The 18,345-nt window shown below is 45.6% G+C and overlaps 1 protein-coding gene across 1 annotated transcript; it reads left to right on the top strand.

Annotated features, from left to right (window-relative positions):
- The first annotated feature begins 14,181 nt into the window (after positions 1–14,181).
- IRF2BPL (interferon regulatory factor 2 binding protein like) lies at positions 14,182–17,704 on the top strand. The gene has a single exon (XM_058026837.1). It carries the CDS (start codon positions 14,752–14,754, stop codon positions 16,963–16,965), a length of 2,214 nt encoding a protein of 737 aa, XP_057882820.1. The 5' UTR covers positions 14,182–14,751; the 3' UTR covers positions 16,966–17,704.
- The last annotated feature ends 641 nt before the right edge of the window (positions 17,705–18,345 follow it).

The following is an 18,345-nucleotide window of genomic DNA, read 5'->3' as shown; positions in this document are numbered from 1 at the left end:
AAGACACAGAGGAAAGAATTTGACTTCAGTGGTTCACAAATTACACAGGTGCCAGTATGTCCTTTCCAGTCCCTGTTCTGGAAGCAGCTCCTCCATCTCCAGTTACATATGAGCACTCTAACATGCTTTATTACTTTCTCAGGCTGCAGCATATTTCCCAGGTTCGTTTGGATCATTTTCCTGGGTTGAACCTGGTTCCAAACATAATAGTATGCTGGCTTTATCCCCATTCAGCATTCAGCTTGAGAAGAAATTATAGGAATGGGCAGTGGAGGAAGACAGGCTGGGGCCTTGTTTTGGTTACAAGATCTAGGCAAACAACTGAGTATTTTTTTGAACATTTGTACAATAAAAAGTATGACTAGGGAAAGGTAACTCACAACAGACGTGATTCCAGAGGTCTGAAATCCTGTCAGAGGGAAGGATGGAAGGAATAAAAAAAGAGATATATATTTCCAGGTGCATTTCAAAGCCTCCAGTGTCACACATGGATGGTGAAACTCTAATTGGAGATTTAAAGATACCTGAGGTCAGGAACAAATGGCACCCAGAATATTTTTATTTTCCACTATATACAGGGAGGCAAGAGAAGCACTATTTGCAGCTGTACCAGGTAGACAGAGTTTTGTGTTGTTTTATCCCAAAATATAAAAACAAATAATGATCTGAAGAAAGACAGCCACTCTGGAGGAGGAGACAATAGCTGTTTCACTGCACAAGACATTGCCTCTATAAAGCAGGACAGACACCAAAAACCTCCCTTTATCCTGCTTAAACACAAACACTCTAAGAATATGATATAGTCAACTAGCTTTGAATTTTAGAAATATACTAAATTCAATACTTCCAGATTTGTGGGAAATGTCCTGGGAACATTAAAAAGATCACATGTCCAATTGGTAATTTTATTTCTCATTTGAAGGGTTCCATGTCCAACAGCATGGGCACAACTTTACGATGAAGTGATGAATTTTAACCAGCCTTTCTGGATTCCAAGTTTGCCTTGGTCTTTTATCAAAGGGCTCAGCAGAGTTTATGCTGCTTAGCTGGGAACCATAATAGTAGCAAATGAGGAAGATAGTGAAGGTTTATACAGCTTTATATTTAATATGGGGAGTTTCTAGAAGGAGTCTGTAAGCAGGGACTGTTGCCCAGGCTCCAAGCTTTGGCCAAGCAGTTCTTGGCAGGCTTCAGAGAGGGTGGTGAAAATGCAGCTTTAAGCCATCCTTACATCATCCCAGGGCTGTCTCCCTGCCAATGTGGTCCCTTGTGTAAACTGTAACACCAGCAGAGCTACTGAATTTTGCAGGAGCTACCACTGTACCAAATAAACGACTCTGGTAACTGGGAATCCATGAGAAATAGGCTTGGCCCAGCCATTTCTAAACTGTACACGTTTCAAGGGACTCGGGGAAGGGAGAGCCATTGCAGTCTCTGCAGTGGCTGCAAACCAGCTGAGGCTTTGTCATATCTGCACTGGCTGATGTGCAAGCAGCTGGCTGAGCTGCCTCACAGACTCCATTGCAGTGATAATGTGGCAAAAACCAGCTTTCAGTGTCTGGAGGAGCTGGCCCTGCGAATGCCTGTGTGTGCATATGCAGATGCATGCGATGTCACTGAATGTCCCCTGCTCCCTGCAAAGGTCACTTTGTCTGAGACTTTTCATTTACTTCAGAATAAAGCAGCCTCGAGAATGTAATGAAGGAAATTAGGTCTGAAATTTGTTTCCTAACACCCATGAATTGCAGCACCAAGCTAGGGGAAAGCATTCAAATCCCTCTCTGCCCTCTTGGATAGAATTCTGTTTGTAGCTCTGTAATAATCAGCAGACATCAGTGTCTGCTACAACTGAGTATTTTTGGTACCTAATTGGCACTTAGATACTAATGTGATAGGAGCTTTAGAAATAGCTAAAGCAGATAAATATTGCTTCTTTCCCTGTGTGTATGTCTGTATCGCCTGTGTGAAGCTGTGTATTAATGTGAAAAATTCCCTGTTGATTTTAATGGAATGCATTTCTCTGTAGAGAATTTGCTTCTTTCAAAGCTGCAGTAATGTATAGAAGGGATAATTTTTTTTGTGTGTGCTGTGAACATCTAGAACAAATTCCTGAACTATTATTTGTGCAGAAACTGTGAATGCTCCCAGCTTGCAAATGAAGTCAAACCCTTGTTAATGTTTACAGTAAAACAGCTGTTCTCAGCATTTCTCCCTGAGCCTCAGCTACTTTAGCTTTACCATACTCAGCCTTACATCATAGCAGCTGCAATAATAAGAGGCTGAAAGAGGTCAGAAGCAGCCAGTCCTGCTAAACCACACCTTTGTTTAAAAGAGATTTTGGATTGTAAAATATCTCAATTGCTAAATTTTTCAGCCTGACTGGACCCCATGCATGAACTGGGTTTTCAAAGACCTAGCTCACCAAAAGCACATAGGCACTGCAGAGTAAAGCAGAACACAGGCTCTTTATACATTTTCCTGGGAAACTTTCTGTAGATCCAGACTGGGAAATGTTCCAAGGCTTCACAGAACTAAAGATAACAGTAATAAAAAATTGGACTGGAGCACACTGACTTTTAAATGAAATAGCTTAGCCTAGTACACTTGCATGGCAAAGCCTTCATAATTTGTGCAGCAAGACTACAAAAATAGTTGTCTTTATTTACACAAATAAAAGTAAGATAACTACAGATTACTGAATTTTAACAATTAGGAGGTATGAAAACAAACAACATTCTAGGAAAAGAAAAAAGGCATCATCATGTAGGTTGCTTTCAAGACTATATTTTCTTTGTAAATATTTGTGATTGCTCAAATAATAAATGCTACTGGATATGTTTCGTAAAAATAATTAGGTGTTAGCAGAATGTAAAATAGACCATTGACCTGCTCAGTCTTCTTTTCAGAAATGAAGAGCCACAATTTTTGTGGTAAGTGTGAAGTGTATGGTCTATTGAGTTTCTGCAGTGTCTACATTGTGGAAATACATGAATAAATAGGAATTTAAAGTGAATTTAAGAACATTTTAATATTAGATGCCCTCCATGTGATTTACTGAAACCTTTTCTGCTCAGTAGCAGAGATAGGCGGTTTTTAGCATGTAAAAGAAAATGTGTTCATTGCTGCTTTATTGCATTATGTAGGAATTGGATAAAAAAGGTAATTTTATTTTACTGACAATAAAAATTTTAAAATCAAAGTAAGAAGAAGGTAGGATTTTTACAGTTGAAAAATTCCAAATAAATTTATAGGTACAAGGGGTTATTTTAACAGCATTTTCACAGTTAAAATCAAGTGTGAACATTGCACTCATGTGACAAATACCACCTGTGACACCAACAACAACTTTAACTAGTCTTGAGATTCACAGACTGATGTCACAGACCGTGAGATGATGTCACTGATGTCATAGATTGTGGCAATAGGTTGGGATAAAGGGGCTGTCACAGCTGGACTGCTGAGTTTAGCAGATTCTGCAGCATGTTGCCATCAAAAGGACTTAAATCCCAAATGTGCTTTACAGTACAAGAAAGAGATGAAGTAAGCAAAGGTGGCCGCACAGAAGAATTTGTAGCTTTCATTGATACAGGAACTTTTAGTTGATACTAGATACTTTTAATTCAGAGGGACTGCAAATTGATACATTGTAAAGACAGTGTAAAGTGGAAATGACTGTGTCAAAATTGTAATAAATTGGGCCATAGATTCAATAGTGACTAATAATGATGGTGAATTACTTGCCTTGAAATAATTCTTTGAAATTCTTAGGATTTCAGGTTGTAGTTGTATATGGTACTGACCAGCAAAATAGAATACGTGCTCTTTCTTGAAGAGGCTAAATGTACAAGGGCTATGAAAGGTAATAACATGAGATGTAAGGTTCAAGCAAACTATTCAAAGTAACCATAGGTACAAATGGTAGTCTATGCTTTTATCACAAAATCCTTTACTGCCTGGGGAAGAGCCCCAGCCCCCAAAAAAACAATTTTATGTACCTTCATACATATATATTATGTATACATCTATAATATGTACATATATATATTTTGTATGCATCATTTAATGCCAAGTGCTTTTAAAATATGCACATATCAATGACATAAACCTTTTGCAAGTACACACCTGAGCTAAATATTACTTAGCAGTGTGCATTTTTCTTTGAGTTTCACTGGTGCATTCAGAACATGATCAGTTTGTTTCTTTTGGCATAAATTGTCACCTGAACCCCTGAATAAAAATATTGCTTCTACTCTGTCATATAGAGAGAATATATTCTGACTCTCGCTCTAGGTACAAATGTGGCTGTCACATTTGAAAAGGCAACAGTTAAATACTTGTTTCTGCTGTCAGAAATGCAGCAGTTAAACCCTAAATAATATCTATAGGATTAAGATCCAAGTACTCTACAAGAAATCTATATGCAGTAATCTTTCCACATTTCCTCTCTATTCTCTGTCATAGACTATGGAAGATAATTTTAAAAGAGCTCTAGTATGTATGCTCATTATTTCCATTTTCGGGTAAATGCAGCAAACAACTTCACCCTAGCAGATTAGTAGCAAAATAGTACACATTCCTGTATGCTAAATGAATGAAAAAAAGCAGGATTGAGTCAGAATGGGGGCAGAGGGACAGAGACAGGAGGATTTTTTAAAAGAGTTTTCTGAATAATCAGGAAATCCAGTGAGACAAACAGAATGTGTAGAGAACAAGCCAGAATTATCAAATTACCATGACAACCATAGGCAAGAACCCAGAGAGAATCAGGTAAAGATATTACAGTAGAATTACAATTAACTTCGCATTTATTAATTTTTAAAAAAATAATAATCCCAAGCAATCAGTAAGAAATATTTCTTTTGGCCTAGCTCATTGTGGTGCAAAGGCTTGTGAAATACAGCCTTTTTTGTAATTTTGAAATTGTTTTGTAAATGTCTACAAGTAACTTTTATCTTGATTTGAATATGCTGATTGTTTTAACTATCAGAATCTAATGTCAGATACAAAACTCAAAATTGCATATGCTTTTATTTGCCTGAAAATAAAAGCTAAAAGAGAAAAGGTAGAGAGGGTGTGTGGGTATGTGTGTGTACACACACTTATAGTGTGTATTTCTCTGTTACTCCTTAAAAATTCTCTCTTGTATGTTTTTCAATGACTACTCTCTTAATTCAAATCTTTGATTAACACACAACCAAAAAGCTTTAAAACTGAGTACAGTAAAAAAATAAATAAAAGCAAAGTGGAGTGAAAGTCAAATAAGTAAGAGTGGTGGTGTTTAAAAATGCTACAGGTTAACCAGCAGGGAGTTAACCAGGCTATCTGTTATATATGGCTTGGCATTCTGTTTTAATATTTCATTTCATGTATCACTGTTCACTTATATTGGAAAGATAGAAGTATGCAGTTCTGAAAGGCAAAGATCCACGTTTAGAGACAGAAGGGAGGATTTATTCACATGGGGGGTGGTTGACTTTTTTCCCCAGGTTTGAACAAAGCTCTCAGACTGTTAACACTTGAGTATGCAAACAAAATTCCCCCAGTGCTTTTTCTTTCCTGGTGTTTTGTGCCACTATCTGGACGCACATTGCATTTTACATGTGCCTGTGAACATAGATGTGTGCCCACATTGATCGTTTGAAATGCTGCCCTGAAGTTTGCTGCGTGGTCAGGGGAGCAGTGATGCACTCCATTGTTCCCTGCTATGATGTCATGCTCAGACTTCGCCTTGCTTCAACAGAATTCAGTTTACTGCTCTGCAGCAAAATGTCTTTAGGGAAGACAGATCTATTGCTGTAGCACAGATGGAAAGAAACAATGTGAAAAACAACAAAAAAAGGCAATATAGGGGAATGAGTATAAATTCTGACTAAAATATTTGCTGCCTATATTTTTCTCTACACCTTTATAGAAGTAGATATGCACACTCATCTATACACACACTCAAACTGTGCATGGCTCAAAGGTGTGTTTGTTTTAATCTTGGGAACTAGGACAAGCTGAGATTCACTCTCAGGACTTGCATCATCACTAAGATTGCTCTTAAACATGCAGTCTTATATCACACTGTTCATTCTTTTTATTCACACTAACCACACGTGGAGTGCACATAATGGGTCTAATCCTGCTAGCTGTCCACTGATATTAATGAGAGCTAAAGACATCGGGCATGCTACAACATCCAGTGGTAAATTAATTCTTTTCCACAGCATCTGAAAACTCTGTGTGGGGATAGTGAGGGGAAGAAAGAGGATGGCTTTTTAATTATGTTGGGAGATCCTGAGCTAGAAGAGAAATCTAAAGGGACTGAGTGGGGAGAAGGAGGTCTTTCCTTCTCAATTCCTCCCTCCCTCCCACCCACCCTCCTGGCCTTCAAAAAAAAAAAAAAAAAAAAAACCCGCAAAAAAAAAAAAAAAAAAAAAAAAAGAAAAAAAATCAAAAAACCCTGGGGCCAGTCCTTCCCGAATAGGGACAGTTGGCAGGTATGTGTTAATCTTGTTCCCAGCAGTTCGGAGGAGCCACGCACAGAGGCTCACCCTGTCCTTTCAAATCAGTGCTTCCTCTCCTTCAAGAGTTAAACTTCTCTAGAACATTTATTTCACGATCTCAGAGAGAAGAAAAAAACAAAAACCCCCACACACGAAAAAAACCCAACCCAACAGAAAAAACCCCAAAACCCAAAAAACCCCCAAACCCAAACCTGCAGAGCTGAGAGGCTGCAGATCACAAGGCCATTCTGATAGCCTCCTGTCCCCATGGCAACAGCAACGGCATTTATCAGTTCCTTATGAGAGCAGGCACAGCAAATCTGCATTGCACATGGCAGCCTTCCAGCCTTTCAAATGAAAGAGCACTTTGAACTGCTGCCAAGTGTGGAAGGAGCAGAGCTGTCAGGACTGCTTAATGCTGGCAGTTTGTACTTGGGAGCCTTTCAGTTCCCAGAATCCTTCAGCATGGCAGCCTGCCAGGTACTTAGCGGAAGCTAAAAACTAACCCCCAGACCATTCACTGCAGTGCACTCAAAATTTTCCACATGTACCATGTCACAAGTGCAGACTGTACAATGAAAGCAAACGCCTTCTGCTTGGGATTCTAATTTTATTAATAATCTAGGAGAAAGCAATCCGAGATTAACTGGCTGACAGCACTATGGTATAGCCACTGTTTATAATTCGGGGGGTGTATGTCAAATGTGTATTTCATCCCTTAGAAATAGAATGAGCTCGGACAACAGGGGCTGCACAGCCCAAAATCTACATGCACTACCTGAATATGGGAAGATTGGTGTTAGCAGAAGGGAGAGGATGGTTATTTACAGTGGAGTGATTTTTAGCAGTCATTATCAAATGCATAGCAGTGAGATGTGAAACAGTAAAACAAGACACTATTGCTGGCTGGTAACTATTTTTTGCCCTTATCCTCTGCATTTTGATGACATTGTGAGAATCTCGGAAATTGGCTGATGAGTGTAGCAGAGATACATGGCTCTTGGTGCGTTTCCTTTCAGTGGAGAGTTTTCATGTGAACTTTTTATTGTTTTGCATTACCCAAAGCACAAGGGCTTCTACTGGCAGAGGAAACAAATTGGCACAGTTCTGCTTTTTTTTTTTTTTTTTTTTTTAATCTGCACTGAGATCAAGGGCAAGGGCTTCATTTTCCAGCACTAGTCATAAGCCTTTAGCACAAATAGAATGAAAATTGTCTGTCGCTCAGGCAGTTGGACAGGGTTCAGGAAAACTATGTCTGGCACTAATTCCAAAGGGAGGAAGGTTTGGTTCAATCCAGCATCATTAATTTCAGTAAACTGTTTTCACTAGTCTGTATCCCACTGTTCAAGAGCTGTTTATTATCTTCTACTAAATAATGTTTTTGGAGAACAGAGTAATGAAAAATACCTGATATTACTTACATACACATTACTTATATACACATGTATACTCTCACATGTATGTATACACATAAATATAGATATGGTATATGAGGCTGTATTCTCTCTTTTTTTTTTTTTTTTTACTTTTCTCTTTTTCTAAACAATTGCTTGTTTCTTACCTTGCCTTCCCATTACAAAATGCTTTTATAATGCCAAATATAAAATAGTAAAAATAGCCCAGAAGGCAAAAGAGAGAGAGAGAGAGAGAGATTAAAAACCCTGGAGCAAAGACAATCTCCACAAATTTGTGAGTTTCACCAAAAAAACCAAGGAAATGTAGAGCCTCTTTTTCACCTTGCAGCTATCTTTGGCTGCTGCTTGAAGATTTGACTTAATTCACCCAGGCAGTAGTGTCTAAAAGTAATACACCAAGACAGTTAATTTTGGCACTTAGTCTCCCTTAGGAATTTTACCAACAGTCTTTGTAAAGAAAGTAAATGATCTTTTTTTTCCTCTTGGTTTTTCCCCATGGCTCATCTTGATATGTGCTAATAAAAGAAACTGCCCTCAACCCCCCTTCTGTTCTCACCATTATCCTCTGTCCATATCATCCTTCTTTCAATAACAATATTAATCAGCATTTGTAACATGGTCTTGGAGACAAAGTGGGTTTGGTCTTTTCAGATGGCCTAGTTAGAGAGGAAAAGGAGGTTATGCCAAGTGAAATAACTTAAAATAGTGTCAGAGTCCGTCCTTTCTTCTTTTTTCTCTTTCTTTCTTTCTTTCTTTCTTTCTTTCTTTCTTTCTTTCTTTCTTTCTTTCTTTCTTTCTTTCTTTCTTTCTTTCTTTCTTTCTTTCTTTCTTTCTTTCTTTCTTTCTTTCTCTTTCTTTCCACTATTTCTCTTTTCTTTTCTTTTCTTTTCTTTTCTTTTCTTTTCTTTTCTTTTCTTTTCTTTTCTTTTCTTTTCTTTTCTTTTCTTTTCTTTTCTTTTCTTTTCTTTTCTTTTCTTTTCTTTTCTTTTCTTTTCTTTTCTTTTCTTCTTCCCCCCTTTCCCACCTCCCTCATTTTTTGGAAAACACAGTAAAGTTCTGTTCAGTTCTCAAGTGTTATTAATCACCGGTGGAGGCCAAAAGCAGGGATATTTTTCTTGGCAGCACGTTTTGATAAACAATCTGTGTATGGGGTGAAGGGAGGGAGGAGCCTGTCTTGCTGGTAACTAAGTTAATGTTTGGCAGATTCTTAACTGTCACGAAAGTGCAAGTGGCTCTCAGTGGGAATAGCCTTAAAAATGTACCGATCCAGATGATTCATTGTTGTTGATTGTTTACTACGTCCACAGGATGTAAGATGAAAACAGTCCAGGAAAAAGTAAAAATAACAACAGCGGAGGCCCCAGCTCTGCATATCCCAGCCTAAAACGCACTGCCCAATCGCTGGTCCCTTGCAGAGTGAGCAGAATTAATTATAGGTGTCTTATTTTGCACTGTAAGATTTGGCAAAGGCTAATGTTTGGAAATCTAGGCTCCCAGGCAGGTTTTCAAACCCTAAAGACAGCTGTAGGAAGATCGGTGTAGGGTGGGTGTCAAAGAGGGGACCCCCTTGCACCCCCAGTGCTTCCCGGGGCAGAGGCGAGAGGCCGTGCCGGGGACTGGGGCTGCGGGCAGGGCAGCCCCGCCCCGCTCTGCCCCCGGCTCCCTGCTCCAGCACCGAAGGGGAAATGGCACCGGGAAAAGCACAGGAAACGAGAGGCAACCTCCGTTAAGAAATATGTCTTAAGAGCTCCTAGGTGGGAAACGCAATAAACTCTGTATGTCAGCAAGGCTCACTACCTGAAAAATGGTAGGAAAAACCAGAATTATAATGAGATGAGAACTGAAATGATAAACAGAAACATGTAACTACTCCTATTCTTTGTAACTGCGTGTTTTGACACTTCCTGGCAGCTTCTAGTAGAAGACAATGTTGTTTAACTTTTAATTTGACAAAATTATGCAACTTCTTCCTGAAGTGTTTGTGTTTTGATTTGCTGAACACACTCTCTTTACCACCAAGTGCTCTGTTCACTGCTAATCTCTGCATTGTTTTGAAGCCAGTCATTTGATTGTGACGGATTTTATTTGCTATTCTGAGGTAAATCCATGTAAATTACACTTTCTGGAGTGCACTACCCTTCTCGTTCTTGTATTTTTTTTCCAGCTGTAGCTGCTGTTTGGATCAGTAAAGAAAGAGCCATTTCTGTGAGTGCCTGCAGAAGAGCCAGCTGCTCTCACGGCTGCAGTGATCAGTGCCAAAACTTTGTAAAGTGAACAGGAAAGAGTTAAACATATTCCCAGGCTGTAAGCATTTAGAGCCAGACCAGACTGTTCATTCCCAAGCTGCTGAGATCATGGGCTCCTAATTATTATCTCTTGCAAACTTTGGGGCTGTCCTATATTCTGCATAATTAACAGTGCACAGCTGATCGATAATCCACAGTACTCCTCTCTCATCCAGATCCGCAGTAACCGCCGTGTTTTGGAGCTCATGTCTGGGAGTGGCACGGAGTAGTGCCTGGGGTGCAGCCAGGCCACCTGGGTTTTGTCACTTTGTCCTTCATGGTGTGTTGCACCCTCTGCTTTCCATACCTGCTGGTGGATCTAGCAAAGTTCCTGCCCACTGTATTTTGTATGATCATTTTGATTCCTTCATTTAAATCAATGCTTCACGTGCTGTTTTATTGTTACACAGACCCATATGTGCATGTGTGTACTTTCAAATAAAGATGGTAATAGGAAAAAAGGAAAAGGGATTATCAGATGGCAGTATTTATCTTAGGACTGAAAGGAAGGAATTAGTAGATTTCATTTCTGATTGTGAAAATTATAGTCCTTGTCCCTTGGGACTTCTGGCAGGTCATAAACTTTGGGCAATCTCTGCAGAATCCCTAATGCCACATCACAGTGCTGACTTGTATTCCTGCACAGAAAACAGTAGCTGGGTAGCAATTGTTCTCAGCCACAGGTCCATTCCTCCTTGCACTCCCCTTCATCTCCCTAAACAATCTATTGTTGGGTGTTCTTACGCTATTTTTTGTTTGCTCACTTCTTTCTTTCAGTTAGCCAGATTAAACACCTGAATGGATTAATTGTTTGGGCTTCTTCTTTGCTTCCTCCAAAAGTAATATTAATTCCTGGATTATTTCAGAGCTAAATAAACACCAGGCATGTTTAGTATAAATCCAGCAAGACCAATCTGGATTGCTCCTGTCCGTCACTCGCATGGCAAAGAGAAAAGGCAGGAGGTGAGGGGGAAAGCTTGCTGCTACCCTCGCAAGGACAGTGCTGCCATAGATGGGAAGATTGTTTCACTGCTACCGTTCAATCTATTTTTCCGTACCCAGATTAGATTGATACTGACAAGTCGTTCCCTGTGAAGGTGCCACAGCGTGGCATTTATTTGCATTTACATTGCAGTTCTCTTCATCAATCAGCTTTGCAGAGATCACTGCTGCTGCTGGCCATATTGTTGCTGTGCTGACACTTCATCCTTAAGTGCTGCTTGCGTAACGGTACAGTGCGTGCCCATGACCAAAGTTTAAATCAAAGTTTAATCATTATGGAAAGACAAACATATTTCTGCAACTGTGTATCCTGCAAGTCAGAGGAAAGGTAGTTTGGTCGGGTCACAGATGCTAATCTCTCTCTTTTTCTATTCACAAACTATAAAGGGAGTTGACAGCACCTGTAAATGGTTTTCTAAGGCTAGATCATATCTAAGGTGATTATTATTTACACCCACTATAAAGACTGCTCTTATGAGCCAAGAAGACTGTTCCTGTGAGGTGAGTTTACCAAAAAAGGGGTTTCTTGCAGGAGGATTCAGTGGATCGAGGATCCAGGGTGAGGGGTAGTTCAAGCACATGGAGTGCCTTGTCATGGTTGGATTTGTGTAACCCAGGGACTGAAATACAGTCAGGATATGTTGCAGTTCTGCATTCTTAGACATGCGGGATGAAGGGAAAGCTTCAGGTCTCCCAGCCAGTGATTTTAAAGCAGAGGCTGACCTTTTATCACAGCCCAGTTCTGCTCCTCATATGAAGATCAACGTGAGGCAGTAAAAGGATAGGAAAGGAACTGACATTCCGGTATGAATCAGAGGGAACACATGCTTATTTGGTGAAGGAAAGACATATTAATGTAGAAATCCTGCAGCCATCACTAAATCACTGTGGCTGGAAGCAAAGACTTACTTTGACCAGCTTTCATCTGCCATACTTCTGTGAAGCTTTTGTAATGTCCACAGTTTAGGTGTGAAATTTTTAAGTGTGAAATCTACTCCCCTTTAGCGCATCTTCTTCAGCCAATTTGCGTACAGGAGACTCACATAATTCAAAGACTTTTCTATCTCTACTTACTACTTCTACAAGCTTCCCCTGAAAAAGAGTCACTTTGTCACAATTGATTTTCTAACTGTATTTTATCTGGTCCTACCATTTCTGTAACTTCAATCAATGTGTGCATTTCATTAAGCCTTCCCTATAAAATAATTCCACACACATATAATCAAATTCATTTGCCAGCTTTAAAGACTAGACCCGGACACATAAAAAATGCTTTAGACAACTAAAAATGAAAATGACACATATTGGTGATATGAAATGAAATATTTAAAGGGACGGTTTTTTGTCATGTGAGTTCTAAAACGTTATTAATCGAATAGAAGGTGTCTATCTCCGTCGGGGCTGCGTGGCTGCTGAGCGTGCCGGTGTAAGGGAGCCGTGGCACCCCGCCATAGAAACACTAAGTTCTTTAAAAACACAGAGAGAAATCTGCAATGGACGGGGATTTCGGCGTTTGTAGCAACAAAGGAATCAGGAAGAGGTACTGAAAGAAAGAAATCCACCCAACACTGGGAGAGGTTCCGCGTTCGCCGAGCGTGCGGCCGCTTCCCCCCCGCCCTCCGCCCTCCCCCGCTGCGCGCTGTCTCCGCGGGCACCGTGCGCCCGGCTGCGCCCCGTGACGCGATGCCGGTGGCCGCCCGCGCCGGGTGCCGGCCGAAGCGCGTCCCCGCAGTGACACTTTATTATTCTTTGGACGCAGGCAGCGATGTCGATGTTTGCAAAAACAGCCGCCGACTGCAACGAGAGCAAAAGCGGGTTCTGCAGAGCCCCTCCTGGCCAGCACGGGCACCGGCGTGGCCGCGGGGCCGGGCAGGGAGCGGGCAACTTCGGGGATCGCGGGCGGGAGAAGGAAAGCTTCGGGGGGGGGTTATTTTGTTTTCCTCACAGCGAAATGAATTCTTGGCTTATTTGCATGAACCGAGGTTGTTTTAAGTAATTTGCCTGTTAACAGTGTTATGCAAATGTTAGCTAGCTATTTAAAGGGGGAAATAGAAGAAAAAAAAAAAAAAGCCGTGTGTTCTCACAACACCGGGGAAATCCTATGTCCCTTTGCATTAGCGAGATGAGATCATAGCGATTACTCACCTGCCTGGCCTCTCCTACACCCTTGAGCAATGCACAGCACTATCTTTCCCAGCCCAACCTTAAACACTTGGCAAACATGGCTGTTTTAAACAAATCAAAAGTGGAAGAGCTTCTGATGCAGTCACAGGCTTACAAAAACTGTGTCATTCTGTCACTGGGATCACTGAAAGAGAAACACGAAATCGGATATTAAGGCGGGATCCCCCATTTGCCTCAGCAGCCGGAGCGCACGGGAATCCCACCGACAGTCGCGGTGGCAGAAAGCCGCGCAGCCGTCACGAAAGCAAAGCGGGGCGAACCGCGGGTTTACAAAATCCCGAAAGCGAGACATCTGAACTTAGAAAGCGCAGTCAGGGAAAAAAAACCAACCAAGCAAACAAAAAAAAAAAAAAACAAAAAACCACCACCCACCACCACCACGACCACGACGACGACGACTGTGCATGCGCGCCCTGGCCGCGGAGCCGCGGCGGGGGGCCGGCAGCGCGGCCGGGAGGAGGGTGAGGGCGCGATCTGGCGTTCAAGTTTCCAAACATAGCCGGCAGCGCAGGCTGCCCGCGCCCCGCCGCGCTCCAGCTGCGGCCGCGCCGGGGAGGGCGCGGGCAGCGCGCCGGGCATGCGCGCCCCGCGCAACAAGTGGGCTCCGTGCCGGCGGCCGGGGGGAGGGGAGCGGGGCGCGGGCGCTCGGCGGTGACGCGGGGCCCCGCCCGGGTGCAGCCGAGCCGGGAGCACGGCGCGGAGAAGGGGAGGGGCGTCGCGGCGCGGGGGGAGCGCGGCGCGGCGGAGGGGGCGCGCAGCCACACGCGGCGGCGCGCTGCACCCCGCGCTCGGACTGCGAGTAGCGGCGAGGATGTGAGTGAGGAGCAGGCGGCGCCGCTCGCCACGCTGCTGCCGCCGCCGCCGCTGCTGCTCCCGGACTGCCGCAGCTCCGCCAGCGCTCAGGGAAGCCGCCGCTGCCGGGACCGAGCAGCTCCTTGCGGCTGCCCCTGTCTTGCTCACGGCGGTGGATCAGCACGTACCGAACTGCAAGCTCACGAGGCAGCCGTGGCGGGTGGAAGGTGACCCCCCCCATCTTCCTCCGTGCACCTCCGCCTCCTCCCGGAGGAGGAGCAGCAGCAAGCGGAGAGCTAGAGAGCGCAGGGAAACAGAAGCGGCTAGAAAGCGACCCCCACCCAGCTAGCCCCCCGGAGGAGCAGTGGAATCGTTTCCCACCCCACCGGGTCAGCAGCGGCAGCACCAGGTAGAAGAAGCCATCTCTGGCAGCAGGAGCGAACTAAAAGCAGACGATCCCCCTTGCTGAAACGGGCAACAGGATCAGGTACGGAGAGCCACCCCCCGCCCCTGCAGCCCGGGGGGGAAGACTGAGCCAGCCCCTACCCCGGTGGCAGCGGCAGCAGCTCCCCAGCCAGCAGCACCATGTCCGCCGCGCAGGTGTCCTCGTCGCGGAGGCAGTCGTGCTATCTATGCGATCTGCCCCGCATGCCCTGGGCCATGATCTGGGACTTCACGGAGCCCGTCTGCCGGGGCTGCGTTAATTATGAGGGCGCCGACCGCATCGAGTTCGTGATCGAGACGGCCCGGCAGTTGAAGCGGGCGCACGGCTGCTTCCAGGACGGTCGCTCCCCGGGCCCCCCGCCGCCGGTCGGCGTAAAGGCAGTGACGCTTTCCGCCAAAGAAGCGGCGGCGGCGGCGGCCCAGCAGCAGCTCAACCATGTGGATGCCACTTCCAAGGCGGCCTCAGCGGGGCTGACCCAGTCCAGCCTGGACCGCTACGGGCTCAGCGCCGCCGCGGCGGAGCAGCGCAGCCGCTTCGAGTACCCGCCGCCGCCGGGCAGCCTGGGCAGCAGCCATGGCGCCCGCCTGCCCAACGGACTGGGGGGGCCCAATGGCTTCCCCAAGCAGCCTGAGGACGGGCCACCGGAGCTGAACCGGCAAAGCCCCAACTCCTCCTCCTCCTCTTCCTCCTCCCGTCGCGGGGCGCACGGGGGGCTCGTGTCTGGCCTGCCCCCGGGGGCCGCCGGCGCTCAGATGAATGTGCCCCCCAACCTGCTGCCGCAGACGCTGCTGAACGGCCCCGCTGCCTCCGGCGTGGCGCTGCCTCCGCCGCACGCGGGCCTGAGCGGCCGCGGCGGCGGGGGTCCCCCCGCTCCCTCCGCCTCTTCCCAAGGGGGCACCTGCGGCGGTGGTGCCGGGGGAGGCGGCGGCTCGTCCTCCGAGGCCTGCGGCAAGCGGCCGGGCTCGGTTTCCAGCAGTGACCAAGAGCGGGAGCTGAAGGAGAAGCAGCGCAACGCGGAGGCGCTGGCCGAGCTCAGCGAGAGTTTGCGGAATCGGGCCGAGGAGTGGGCCAGCAAGCCCAAGATCGTGAGGGACACGCTGCTCACTCTGGCCGGCTGCACCCCCTACGAGGTGCGCTTCAAGAAGGATCACGCCCTGCTGGGCCGCGTCTTTGCCTTCGACGCCGTCTCCAAGCCGGGCATGGACTATGAGCTGAAGCTCTTCATCGAGTACCCTAGCGGCTCCGGCACCGTCTTCTCCAGCGCCTCCGGCGTGGCCAAGCAGATGTACCAGGACTGTATGAAGGACTTCGGTCGCGGCCTCTCCTCGGGCTTCAAATACCTGGAATACGAGAAGAAGCACGGCTCTGGCGACTGGCGGCTCCTGGGAGACCTGCTGCCCGAGTCTGTGCGCTTCTTCAAGGAGCTGGTGGGCGCCGACATGCTGCCGCAGCCCTACCTGGACGCCAGCTGCCCCATGCTGCCCACGGCGCTGGTGAGTCTCCCGCGGCCGGGGGCCGGGGCCGGCGGGGCGCAGGGCACGGCCGCAGCCTCTAGGGGACCTGGCGGCGGCGGCGGCGGTGGCGGCGGCGGGGCGATGCGCAAGAGGAAAGCTTCTCCTGAACCCTCGGATTCGGCCGAGGGGGCTCTGAAGCTCAGCGACGAGCAGCAGCGGCAGCAGTGGATGGCCAGCCAGAGCGAAGCGCTCAAGCTCACCATGTCGGCCGGGGGCTTCGGGGCGGTGCACGGCGGTGGCCCCCCGCCACCGCCGCCCCTCGGGCCTCACTCCAACCGGACCACGCCACCCGAGTCCGCCCCCCAGAACGGACAGTCCCCCATGGCCGCGCTCATGTCGGTGGCCGACACGCTGGGCAATGCCCACTCGCCCAAGGACGGCAGCTCGGTGCACTCCACCACGTCCACCCGCAGGAACAGCAGCAGCCCCGTGTCGCCGGCCTCGGTGCCGGGCCAGCGCCGTCTGGCCTCCCGCAACGGGGACATGAACCTGCAAGTGGCCCCTCCTCCCCCCAGCACCCACCCCGCCATGGACCAAGTGCACCCCCAAAACATTCCGGACTCCCCCATGGCCAACAGCGGGCCCCTGTGCTGCACCATTTGCCACGAACGCTTGGAGGACACCCACTTTGTTCAGTGCCCCTCTGTGCCCAGCCACAAGTTCTGCTTCCCTTGTTCCAGAGAGAGCATCAAGGCCCAAGGGGCGACTGGTGAAGTCTACTGCCCCAGTGGAGAGAAATGCCCCCTAGTCGGTTCCAATGTGCCTTGGGCATTTATGCAGGGCGAGATCGCGACCATTTTAGCTGGGGACGTTAAAGTGAAAAAGGAGAGAGACCCTTGAGTAAGAAATCCAATCCCTTCAGACTCCTGAAGATGTAGAATTGTGAATATAACAAACTGCAAAAGTTAGTCTTATGTATAGACATTATTTTCGTCGTATGTTTCTATATTTTGAAACAAAGGTATGTACTCTTCTTCATTTGAAGGATAGAGCTGGTTTTTGTTAAACAGAATATAATATTGTTTGGTTACTACATAATACCTGTTCTCATTTCTTTGGCAGTGTGTTGGCTAGGTACAAAGTTAATAGCCCTTAGCGATTACCTGCTGCTGGTGTGTATTTTTGTAAATGTATGCACTTCTCTGAAAGAAGAAGAAAAACACAAAAGACAAAAAAAAAAAAATTTTTGCCAAGGCCAGTGTTGATGCCTAAAAAATTGCTACAAAAATGGTGACAGCTTATGTTTTACAAGCCCTGAGTGTTAGTCTTTCACCTTTTTTTTTTCGTTTTTGGTTTTTTGTTGCAAAACGGTGGGGTGGCTGTGGGGGGAGGGTGTTTTTTTGTTGCAAGTTTGTAAGGAAAATGTTTCCGTTTGTTTCTATTGATCTGAACGTTTTTTAATCTTCATGTGTTTTTTGTTTTTGCTTTTATTGATGCACGGATGCTTTTGAACAGTAGAGCAAAATGCTGTACATGAGAAACATGCTCTGTTTGTCCTTTATACATTTCTGTAGTTAACAGAACACTGTAATGTGCCTTGGAGCTTAGTAAATTGTAATAAATTCAATTGATATTAATACTTCTTGAGTAGCAAGTTTTATTTTTCTCTAAGCTTAGGCAGTATGTGCAAGCCGTGTTGGCTTTTTAAAGGTCTCCATTATACCAAGAGTCTGCAGTTCGTTGTGACAATCGTGGCACTTGTATGCACATTTTCACTTATATGTAGTAAGATGATGATGTTGATGGTGTTATCAAACTTACTTAAATCTTGGCACTGTGCCTATTTACATTTCACCTTTAATGTTGCAGTAACGGTTGCTGACTAAGCATTTTCTATTTACTGTTCCTGCATCTCATTTCCTCCTCCCTTCTCCTCCCCCCCACTGGCTCTCCAGCTGCAAGCTGTTTGCAATACAGGATGCATGCATTCCCTGTGCAATTTAGTAAGGCTTGAGATTTAAAATGAAGCCTTATTGTCACCAAAAAAAAAAAAAAAAAAAAAAACCAAAACCAAAAAACAAACAAAACCCCAGCATCCCATAGTTAATAATTTTAATTGATTTTAAGAGTGGTTGTCAAAGTTTGACATTAGCCACAAACTCACGGTAAGGCAGGACTGTAGTGGAACAGAGTACAGAAAGGGTAGCATGAAATAACAGCTTCTACACTTGGTGTTGCAGCTGGCGAGTTGCTACCCCATTTAGGCATTGGCTTTTCGTA

The sequence above is a fragment of the Melospiza georgiana genome, chromosome 6 (genome assembly GCF_028018845.1).
Source record: "Melospiza georgiana isolate bMelGeo1 chromosome 6, bMelGeo1.pri, whole genome shotgun sequence".
In the NCBI taxonomy this organism is placed as follows: Eukaryota; Metazoa; Chordata; class Aves; order Passeriformes; family Passerellidae; genus Melospiza; species Melospiza georgiana.
This window is presented reverse-complemented; position numbering and strand designations above follow the sequence as displayed.